The sequence below is a fragment of the Sitophilus oryzae genome, unplaced genomic scaffold, assembly GCF_002938485.1.
Source record: "Sitophilus oryzae breed Bouriz unplaced genomic scaffold, Soryzae_2.0 scaffold_357_pilon_pilon, whole genome shotgun sequence".
NCBI lineage: Eukaryota > Metazoa > Arthropoda > Insecta > Coleoptera > Curculionidae > Sitophilus > Sitophilus oryzae.
The window spans coordinates 1,707,748-1,719,417 of record NW_022146926.1 but is presented as its reverse complement, the minus strand read 5'-3'; the positions used below and the strand labels follow the sequence as shown (position 1 = coordinate 1,719,417).

Sequence of the window (11,670 nt, the reverse complement as noted above, 5' to 3'; positions counted from 1 at the left end):
TTACCAGAAAGTGTGTTTTCATAACAGTAATGCTTCCATAAAATTTCATTAGTCTATCTCTTTTCGTTTTCAAGATAAAAAATAAGAACATTATTTTTCCGCCATCTTTGTACCGCGATATCTCCCTAATGGTTGACTTTTGACCCAACGTTTATGAAGCAAACTACCCTTTATTTTGAACAAGGAATCACCCCCTGAAGTTTTTCGCATTTGTTTTGAAACACCCTGTATAAATTTTATTGGTAACCCACATACAAACTGTATATGTGAACTTTTGACCAAGTAAAATGCCTTTACATTTATTACATTACATTTACAACTTTTATTTCTTTTATTCTCTTCTGGTACGATACCGTAAAATGATATACCCAGTTCCTATTGGATTTAATGGATTTAATATACCGCTATCTTCTTGAAATTAGATTCAGTATATATTGAACAGGTTTTTTTGCCTTTAATTACATATGTACGTGTGACCGAAATTTGTAAAAAGGAAATGATTCGATATCTTTTTTCTTAATGCTCGTAACGGAATATATGAGAGCTCTTAATGCTTTTTTAATTAAACGAGCTATATGTTTATTTAAATCTATTGCCTTTCTATGTTTTAAAACTGTAAAAATCCATATACAGGGTATCACAGAAATAAATGCAAGTATTTTAACTGGTAGTATATGTAGCTCAACCCCAGAAACACGCCTATGAGGTTTTTTTCGCGAAAAAAAATTTTGAAAATCAGAATTTTTTTGAAATTTTTTGGATTTTTTTTTAGTTAAAAAACATATAATTTCTTGATAATATGGCAACATAGGTATTAGATTAAATTTACAAGAAAAAAAATCCAGTGGTTCTCAAAATTTTAGCAAAAAATCATTTTTTTTTGGAAATTTTCAAAGTAAAATAACTTAATTTGAAAAATGATAAAGAGAAAATATGTTTCTTTTATCGAGATCTACCACCCCTAAAAAATACTTGCACTTATTTCTAGAACACCCTGTATAGTCTGTTCAATGACGCAGAAAAAAAATGGACAGACGACATACGAAAAATGACAGAAAATACAATTTGCCTGTGAATTAAAATGACAGACACATCTGTCACTGTCAGAGATCCTCCCGTTGGACAGACTATACGCATAAACGTATTTTATGTATATCCAAAATCCTATTGATGAACTCTGTCGGGATACGGAATAAGTATTTCTAGAGATTGCATGAAAATACAATTTACATGTGAATAAAAATGACAGGTAACAGTCACTGTCAATGTTAATCTCTCATTAGACAGACGACTTATAATCAAGTTGATATAAACCTTAAATTAAATACAAACTGATATAGACTATAGATTGTTAAAGATTATATTATAGTTTATTATACTATAGTACATTTAAAAATAACTTTTTAATATTGTTAATAACTTTATAATATATTTCTTTTATCGAGATCTACCAGCCCTGAAAATATTTGTACTTATTTAAGACTCATCCTGTATATGAAATAAAATGTGGGTATAAAATAAAATTATCACAGAAAAATTAATAATACAAATCAAAATATAAAATCCTTTGAATAAGAAGACTAAGGAAGGAGCATATCAAAAATCTTAGGTACACCCTTGGTACACCGCGATGGGCCTCAAATATGGCCGACTTAAATTCCGGTTTATCAATGTCGTTCTAATTTTATTTAAAAAATGTAAAACTATGACGTGGGGTAGACTCAATAATTTGTTGTTTTATTTTACGTTGTGAATAAATGTTGGTAGTTATTAAAATTGTTATAAAAATATATAATTCTAATAAAAATAGATAAGTTATAATAAGTATTTATTAACACAAACATCCGATACGCTACTGAAGCAGGTAGAAGTCATTAACGCGTATCTAAATCTCTTTGACATCTAATGCATAGATAAAAAGACTTATACTATTAAATAGATAGGCAACTTATAATACATTTCAATTTTTATTATACAAGGGCGCTCTGGTAGATGGAGGAAGAAATACTAATGGAAGAGAGGGGTGCGGGGAAGGGGCGTTGTTTTAGTTAATTTAAAATAAATTTAGACATACATGTAAGAACACTTTGTGTGCTTTTAATTAGGTCGAACATATTATAAACGATAAATCAACTTAATTAAAAGCATACAAAGTGTTCTTATATGTCGGATATTCATTAAAAAATATATTAAAAAGACTAGAAATAGTATATATTAAGTTGTTACAGTTATAATTTAATTTTTGGCGGTTTTCTGCAAATAGCAGACAGTTTTACATAATTTTCCTCCCTTTGAAGTGAATTGGAAACGGCTATATAATTTTGGTGTAGGCAAGATTCCCAGTTTGTTTCCGTTTGAGACCTGAAATAATAAAAACAAATTAAATTAGATGTAATCATCTGCTGATCGTGCTAATATAACACAACGCGCGTCCTTAATTCCTTACATGCACCGTAAATAAAATTAAATAACTGCTCAGCAAGTAGCATTTATTAGCAGTACTAATTTAATAAATCTATAACTGTAAGTAGATATGTTTAATTTACTTACCATTGTATCCTTCGGAAACCAGGTGTACAACAAGTCAAGTACAACAAGTGTAGTACAAGAGTCTATACAAAACACAAATTGTCCCACCATTTTTAAAAAACATTATCTAAAACAGAATACTGGCAAAAACTCTGAAGGAATTTAATTTTACAATAATTAGACAAATCAAAACGAAATCAAACCGTAAAATCACAACAAAAGCGTCTCTGAGTGACAGTTAAAAATCAAATTTTATTATTGTCAGATATTGACATTTGCATTGTTAATATTGACAGTTTTAATATTTTGCGCCTCTGCATCTTGGAGGAAAAACTATTTTTAATGAACCGTCATTTCCATTTAAGTTTCTCAGCCATGCATCTAATGTTTGACAAGGAATAAATAAAAGCTAAAATGCAAGAAAAATATATAATTTAGTTAATTAAAGTGAATTTCATAAATGATCGGTTTACTACACGTATGTATATTATATAGTCACTTACTAGCGAAAAGTTGTTCCATTATTTCACTCGATTTTTACCGAGATCTACCGCACGCTACACAGCCAACTATTTTAGAGTCTTTTTCGATAAATCGCGATAGTGTCACTGTGAATTTAAGTTCTGCCACAATTTCCATCTAGATTTACTACCTTTATACAACTATCAGTAGTAGAATAAATAACAAATGACATAAAATAAGCTCCGTAAAGACTGACAAATCTACAAAATTTCCAATTAAATTCAAATGTGTCAAATGAATCGTCAAACAGAACTGTCAAGGATCCCCACCCTAGAGAGCTTTTATGGTGGCTTTTCCGCCCACCATGCATGAATACATGGATAGCATTATGCTCCTTCCTTAGTCTTCTTATTCAAAGATAAAATCAGTAACTGGAACAATGGGACATACTGTATATTAGTCGACAACTGCAATTTCGAAATGAAACAAATATTTTTTATGAATCTATATTATTTCTTAGTTCTTTTAACATATAAAAATAAATAGCTTATAGTAAAGTTATGAAAAATAACTGGCTTAAATTACAGCTATAAAAAATATCTTAATAAATAGGTAATAAATAAATAATTTACTGGGAATGATTTTTCTTTTAATCAAACACTAAATTAGTTATTCGTCAGCTTCGGGTTCGGGACTTCTGCTACGTAGAACTGATTTTAATAGCTGTGGCCACTGAATTCTCCTAGAAAAACACAATAATTTTTATTAGTAAATTTTGTAGATACCGACTTAAGTCTTACTGATTTAAAAAGAGTTCAAGCGCCAAGATCTGCCAAGTAGAGTGGCCGCATCTAAAGATGAACCTGTCGCGTTAACAGTGACCAGGGGCGCAACTAGACACAGACTTTTAGGGGAGCTCAAGTCTTTTTTGAATTGATTTGAGGTTAAAGCCAATTTTATGCGACACGTACCAGTCATAGGGGGGCTAAGTCCCGCCTAGCCCCCCCTAGTGGCGCCTCTGTCAGTGACACTATTGCATTGCGACCGCCTTTTGTTTGTAATAATGGTAAGTTTAAAATAATCCATGAGCGTGAACTTAGATATATTTCTTCTAATGCTATAAAATAATATAGCACACACACAAAATTATTTCCCGTACTGCTGCTATGTAACATCGACTATACCGGGTGTTTCTCCAAAGTGGCCCACCCCTATAACTTTTTTATTTTTTTAGATAAATAGACGAGATTTGGTACGTTAGTATATGACGTAAATCAGGATTGATTGGCGTATTCAATTGTTTTCGGTCACTTCCTGTTTCACCGGAAATTATTATTACAACTTTTGATTTTTAAATGGCATCCTCGGTATTTTAATAATTTATTGAAAATAGAAAACAAATTTCTTGCAGTAGAGGTATATAATAAAATTATATAAGGATTCTTGCCACTTAACTGCTAATATAGAAATTTAATTCTACGCTGTGTTTGTCATAATGCGGATCAACCTGCTCTCACTACCGGTTTCGGAGCCCTACTCCATCATCAGGTGAGCTTGGTTGTTTTCTATTTTTATAATTTGGCTTGCCTGAAAAAAAGCCTTTTACCATTCTTTAACTATCGATAGATGCGCCTCGGTGGTACGAAAGTACTACCATTGCACGCAGGCCGCTATCTCCCGTTCGGGACTTAATATCTAACCGATACTTTCCGACAAGTCGGAATTAACTATCTCTGCGCTGTACATAATTAATACGTAATTTCATGCGTAAATTTAATGGAAGGAAAACGATTATTTAACTTAGAAATAAAATTATCTATGGTGTCTGAATGTGTGTCAAAAACAGCAAAAATATCATCCACATACCTAAACCATACTCTTGGAAAATACTCAAACTGATTCTTAGCCTCCACTTCAAACCTGCTCATGAATAAATTAGCCAAAAATGGAGACAATGGATTACCCATTGCTGTACCTTCCCGCTGTTCAAAAAAGTTGTTATTAAATTGAAAACAATTTTGTTTCATACATAACGATGTAAGCTCAATATATTCAATCACAGTTTTGTTGTCGAGACCATTTGCGTTCAGTAATTCCTTCAAGTAGCCTAAAGTATGTGGAATTGGAACACTTGGGAATTTTATTTCTAAGTTAAATAATCGTTTTCCTTCCATTAAATTTACGCATGAAATTGAGAACAACGACAGATATGTATTAGTTATTAGAAATACTAATAATTGCCTGGAATTTGATATCTATAGGAAAAATACGACCACACGCAGATATATTCCTAATGAATCACATCATAGTGTTGAACATAAAATGGCTAGTTTAAATTTCCTAGTTCATAGATAACTTAGTTTCCCACTTTCCAAAGAAAGATATGAAATAGAAAGAGATTACATTAGGAATGTAGCTGAGTGTAATGGATATTCTCCTTCACTAGTTGATAAATTAATTAGAAAACGTAGGTATAGGTTAATGATTTCTGAAAATTCGACTTTTCAAGTGGAGAAAGACACGTCTAAATATTTTTCGATGCCGTTTGATAGAGAGTTATCCCGTGGTCTAAAAGGAATTTTGAAGAATGTAAATTATAAACTTGTGTATAGTGCTAATAATAAATTACAACAATTATTAGGTAATCCAAAGGATAAAACACCTCCACTGGAAAGGTCGGGTATTTATGAAATTTCTTGTAAAGATTGTAATCAGAAATATGTTGGGCAAACTAGAAAATCAATATTAACTAGATTTAAAGAACATTTAGCTCAGATAAGATATGGTAAACCGGATAAATCTTGCGTTGCCGAACATATTGTTCATAAAGAACATTGTATAGATCTTAATAATTTAAAATTAATTAAACAAGTCTCAAATTACGGCAATTAGATGCATATGAAAGCATCAGAATTAATAAATGTAAAGATAGTATGAACAGAGTCAACGGTCCAATTCCTTCAAGTTCTTTGTTCCTACTACTCTAGTGGCGGAAATTAACTGTTACGCTCAGTTGGCTCTGACTCGGTTGGCTAGATTTTGCCACGCCCACTCGGTACCTACTGGGCGAGTATATAAACGCTCAATTTGTAGATTGTACTTTAGTTTATAATCATCTGCTGATGATGCTAACATGGTTAGCGAAACGCGCGTCCAGTGTAAAAGTAAAAGTATTTTTTTACGAATAAATTGGTACTACACACGTTTGCTGTTTCCGAGTCAAATTGTCGTTACATTTATGCCCATAGCACTTTAAATTGAAATTTAAAATGGTATTTTTTTTAAATGAAAATGTCAAAAGTTGAATACGATATGTCATTCTATTCAGAATGTTTCTATCAAATGAATTTAGTAAAAAAATACTGAGGGTACCATTTAAAAATCAAAAGTTATAGTAATTTCCGGTGAAACAGGAAGTGGCCGAAAACAATTGAATACGTCTGATAAAATATCTGAAAAATATTAATATAATAATTAAAAATTATCTGAAAAAATAAAAAAAGTTATAGAAGGCCACTTTTGAGAAAGACCCGGTATGTTAAACATACAACAAGCTTGGCATCATCTTTATATGCGGTCAGTCTACCAACAATTCAGTTTTATAAAGCTACGATTCGTATAGTACAAAGAAACATGATTAAAATTTGAATCTATCGTTATTGCCCTTCTGATTCTCTTTTTAAAAATCTCTAATATACACAGGGTGAGTCAGAAATACGTGTAAATATTTTCACTTTACCGTTTTCAAATAAGTCCTAAATAAACGAGTTATTTTACTTTGAAAATAAAAAAAAATGTTTTTTTTTGCTGAAATTTTGAAAACCACTGAATCTTTTTTAGGTTCTTTCTTGTAAATATAATCTACAGCCTATGTTGCTATATTATTAAGATATTATGGTTTTTAACGAAAAATTCAAAAAAGTCCAAACATTTTATTTTTCATTATTATTCATTGTTTCTGGGGTCGAAAATACTTGCACTTATTTCAGATTCACCCTGTATATATTTGCATACAAGCTGTGTGCAAATACACCTTTATGAACCACGGGAGTTTGTATAGGGGGGTCGGTACGCTATGTTGTCTGACTAACTACTAAGACAACTACATATAATTAGTTTGTGGTAGTGTTAATAAACTAATATGCTATACTCTAGTTGTTAATGGTTACCTCCTAATCCCTGGGGAACTCTTTTTTTGTGAACTTTCTACTTTCGGTGTATTATGCTCGACGATGACCACTTCCGGCACTGTCTCCGTTGTAGAAGTTGGAGAAGTAGTTTTATTTGGTTTTTCCTGTAATCAAAATTCAATAAAGGATTATTTAAAATCTGTGATAATACTGGCTATACTCGTATTACCACTGGCTTTTTTGTCGTTGACGATGGTTTTTCTCCAAATAAGTCTATATCTTCGGGTTTTTCTCCATCAGATCCGAATATCAAATCCACATTGGAATCAGGAAATTCTCCATAAAGAGCTGGTTCAAGCAAGGCCGCTGCAGCCAGTAAGGAGTTGGTAGTCCAAATTAAAGACACCCCATCGACATTGACCTTATTTAAAAAAGATTTTTTTTTATTTTGGTTTAATTATAATAAAAAAAAACTCACCTTAAGATTTTCAGTACCGGTTTGTTTTCGATCGTAGACAGTGTCGTACTGATTCCAGTCGTACCTCGTTCCATTTTCTGATTCCCGCTTATAGGGGACGCCACAAACACCCACGGCGAACATGGGAAGACCCAGGTACCACATTAAATCGATCATGGTTCAATAAAAAAAAATCTCGCGATGGCAACCGATAAAGTTAAAAAAACTAATGAAAGAAACAAGTGGTACTATCGGAATTTTGTTTACACTCAGACGGCTTGATGGCTTCAAATGAAATGGTACTGGTGGGCAATTAAGAGACCACGTGAAGAACGGTACTACATGAAGAACCTGTCCAAGATGGTGTGGCTCCGAGTCCAGGTCATGCCGTTGACCCTCTATCATTTTTGCCATATAGAAAGGCAAAGAGTCCATAATCGAATACCAAGATCGTTGAATCGTGATGTGATAGGATAGAGTTGCTGTAAACGATGGAAGAAAACAGTCATAAAATAATGTAGGTCTCTATGTATGTATACCAGGTGATCACAAAACTGTACAGACGGTAGTTTTATTGCTTTTTATCTAATATATTTAATACATGAAGTTCAAAGTATATCTAAATCATCAATATATACCGGGTGCGTTTCAAAAGTGGCTCAGCCATAAAACTTTTTTTGATTGACGTATTCAATTGTTTTCTGTCTCTTTCCTGTTTCACCGGAAATGACTAAAACTTTTAATTTTGAAATGGTATCCTCTGTATTTTGTTACTTTATTCAATAGAAAATGACACTCTGAATAGAATGACGTATCATATGTCAACTTTTGACATTTTCGAATATGGTTTATTTGAAATTGCAACATGCGATTCATAACGACAATTTGACTCGAAGTACCAAGTATGTGGTACCAAATTATTCGCAAAAAAATGCTTTTCCCAAATATGCTAATGAGCTACCCTCGTTTGAAAAAATTGAGATGTGATTAAAAATACGATTTGTGGGCATCCGGTCAAGACAAGACACTAAAGACATTAGACGATCAAATCTATTTTTCCAAGGTTCCTTGATTAAAAATTAGTGTTTTTAACACAGCCCTAGCATTCTAGATTGAAATTTAAAACACAATTTTCTTTTAAGCGAAAATGTCAAAAATTAACATATGATATGTCATTATATTTAGAGTGTCATTTTCTATCGAATAAAGTAAAAAAATACAGAGGGTGCCATTTAAAAATCAAAAGTTGTTGTCATTTCCGGTGAAACAAGAAGTGACCGAAAAGAATTGAATACGTCAATCAGTCCTGATTTATGTCATATATACTAACATACCAAATCTCGTTTTTTTATCTGAAAAAATAAAGAAGTTATAGGGGGTGAGTCACTTTTGAGACGTACCCGGTATATTATACAAGGTATTTCAAAAAACATGTACTATTCTTCTTTTTTTCGTAGCTACAGGGGGTTACAAGTTTTCATTTTTTTTTCGATTTATAATAATTTTCTCTAAGTACATTTAGCCGATTCAAATGAAATTTGGAGGGTAAAAGTTACCATAAGTTCTACATTTTTACACAGTATCTCAAAACTGCTTATGTGCTATCACTGGAATATTTTTCTAAAAAAAACATGTGCGCCCCTGACTTTTTTTCCTCTTATTAGCAAAACTGTGTAGGCCATTTAATGCTGATTAAAAGTTGTATCTTGATGAGGTAAATACAATTTTATTAATCACAATTAATAAAATTAAAATAAAATTAATAAATAATTACTTATTTAATGTATTTTATTACTAAATTTTATTAAAATTTATAAAACTGTTGTACAGTATAGGATCAAAAATACAGGAAGTGAAGGAAGCTTCCGAAATACGTTTAGAATTTTTGAATAATCTCGAAAATTAATAAGATATACAGGGTTGTTCACCACATACGACACGGAGTATTGTAGCTAAACGATTAGATTTTTACAAATTGTAAGTTTTGGGTTCGTTGAAGTACTATTAGAGCTACAATTTAAAAATATTTTTACAAGATACAGAGTGTCCCAAATAAATAAAAACTATCAAAGTTGTATTTTTTTAAATGAAACACCCTGTATATTATTATACCGTTAACGGTATAAACCTTACCGTTTTTGAAATATTTTCAATTTTGTGAAATTGCAGTATAAATTTGAAGGCCTCATTTCTCCGAGGGTATCAAAGTTTTTAATACTAAATATTTACTGAAGTTTATTGGTCAGTTATTGTGTTGCAATAATAAAAATTATACTACCCTATACAGAGTGTCTAAAAATTTATTTTAAATAATTACTAGCTTTAAGCGGCAATAACTTGTTTAATTTAAATGTAACACCCTGTATATTTTATCAGAATCAGATGCACAATTTAATTGTCTATCAAATAGTATTATACCACTTTTTACCTATCCCTTCAAGTTTTCTTAGAAAATGCATTTTCTTATAATTTAGACCTCATTTATCAATATACCCATGGATATTGACATTTTAGATTGTTTTTAAAACAACAAATGTACAAAATGTATAGTCTAGTAATATTATCGTTTTTAGTAAAACGATAATATTACTAGCCCATTTGTATGCAAAAAGAAAACTATTTAAATCTTTATTAAAGAGTATACCATTAATTAAATATACCACCAGTATTTCCGCCCAAATACTAATTAATTACATACTTAATTGTGTTCGTTAATAAATTATTCTAAATAAATGTGGATTTGAATGAGAAATCAATATAAGAATAAGTTATGAAAATGAACGTCTTTGTTATTATAAATAAGCATTTGTCAAAAAATGAAATATCATTTTTAAGGTGTTTTTTACCACACTGTCTAATATACATACATAATCCAGTTTTTTAGTATTTGGAGCAATTATTATTAATCAACGCAAACAGTCAATTAATGTAATTTGAATACTGGAATCATATTAATCGGTCCTCTTTAACAAATATTTTAAACAGTTTTTTTTTTTTATTTTTTAATGAAATAAACGAACTATATCGACAATATTAGTATCTGTACTTTTTAGAAATTTGGTATATCTTTAAAAATAATCTAAAATGTCAGAATTCCATGGATATATTGATAAATGAGTTCTAAATTACAAGAAAATGCATTTTCTACGAAAACTTGAAGAGATAGGTAAAAAATGATATAATACAAATCTGATTCTCATAAAATATATAGGGTGTTCCATTTAAATTAAACAAGATATTGCACTAGCTTTAAGCGGCAATAACTTGTTTAATTTAAATGTAACACCCTGTATATTTTATGAGAATCAGATGCACAATTTAATTGTCTATCAAATAGTATTATACCACTTTTTACCTATCCCTTCAAGTTTTCTTAGAAAATGCATTTTCTTATAATTTAGACCTCATTTATCAATATATCGAAGAAATGAAGCCTTAAAATTTATACTGCAATTTCACAAAATTGAAAATATTTCAAAAACGGTAAGGTTTAAGTATAATAAACCTTAATCAAATTTACCTTTATTTTAATAGTAAAAACTAAAAATGTAATAATATACAGTGTGTTTCATTTAAAAAAATACAACTTTGATATTTTTTTATTTATTTGGGACACTCTGTATCTTGTAAAAATATTTTTAAATTGTAGCTCAAATAGTCCCTCAACGAAGCCAAATCTTACAATTTGTAAAAATCTAATCGTTTAGCTACAATATTCCGTGTCGTATGTGGTGAACAACCCTGTAGTTATTATATACAGTTTTTATTGAAAAAAAGCGCAACTAAAAATATCAAATGACTCATCAATGATTTCTTGAACACGCTTTATTTTATTTATTATTGAATTTATTTCATTTGACTGATACACACTGTATATGCTCAGAATTTCTTATAGCCTGTGTTGTAAATGTTTTTGCGGATTTTTTAGCATAATAAAAGGTCTTGTATACATTTTGTGTTTACCTCTATGAACTGAATATATAATTTGCAACAGTCAATATTTACAGTTACGGTTCTGACTTTTATAGCTAAAATCACCATTTTGCTTAGAAATTCCTGTTTGGCAGTGTAGCTGTAAGGTAGCTAAATTAC

General features: G+C 30.5%; 1 protein-coding gene across 1 annotated transcript; it reads right to left on the bottom strand.

The window, feature by feature from the left end:
* Positions 1-3,568: 3,568 nt before the first annotated feature.
* On the bottom strand, positions 3,569-7,945 carry LOC115884781. The gene is made up of 4 exons (XM_030903456.1): positions 7,600-7,945; positions 7,351-7,542; positions 7,161-7,285; positions 3,569-3,733 (listed from the first exon to the last, which is right to left on the bottom strand). The coding sequence occupies exons 1-4, from the start codon at positions 7,753-7,755 to the stop codon at positions 3,661-3,663; spliced, it is 546 nt and encodes a 181-aa protein (XP_030759316.1). The 5' UTR covers positions 7,756-7,945; the 3' UTR covers positions 3,569-3,660.
* Positions 7,946-11,670: the final 3,725 nt, after the last annotated feature.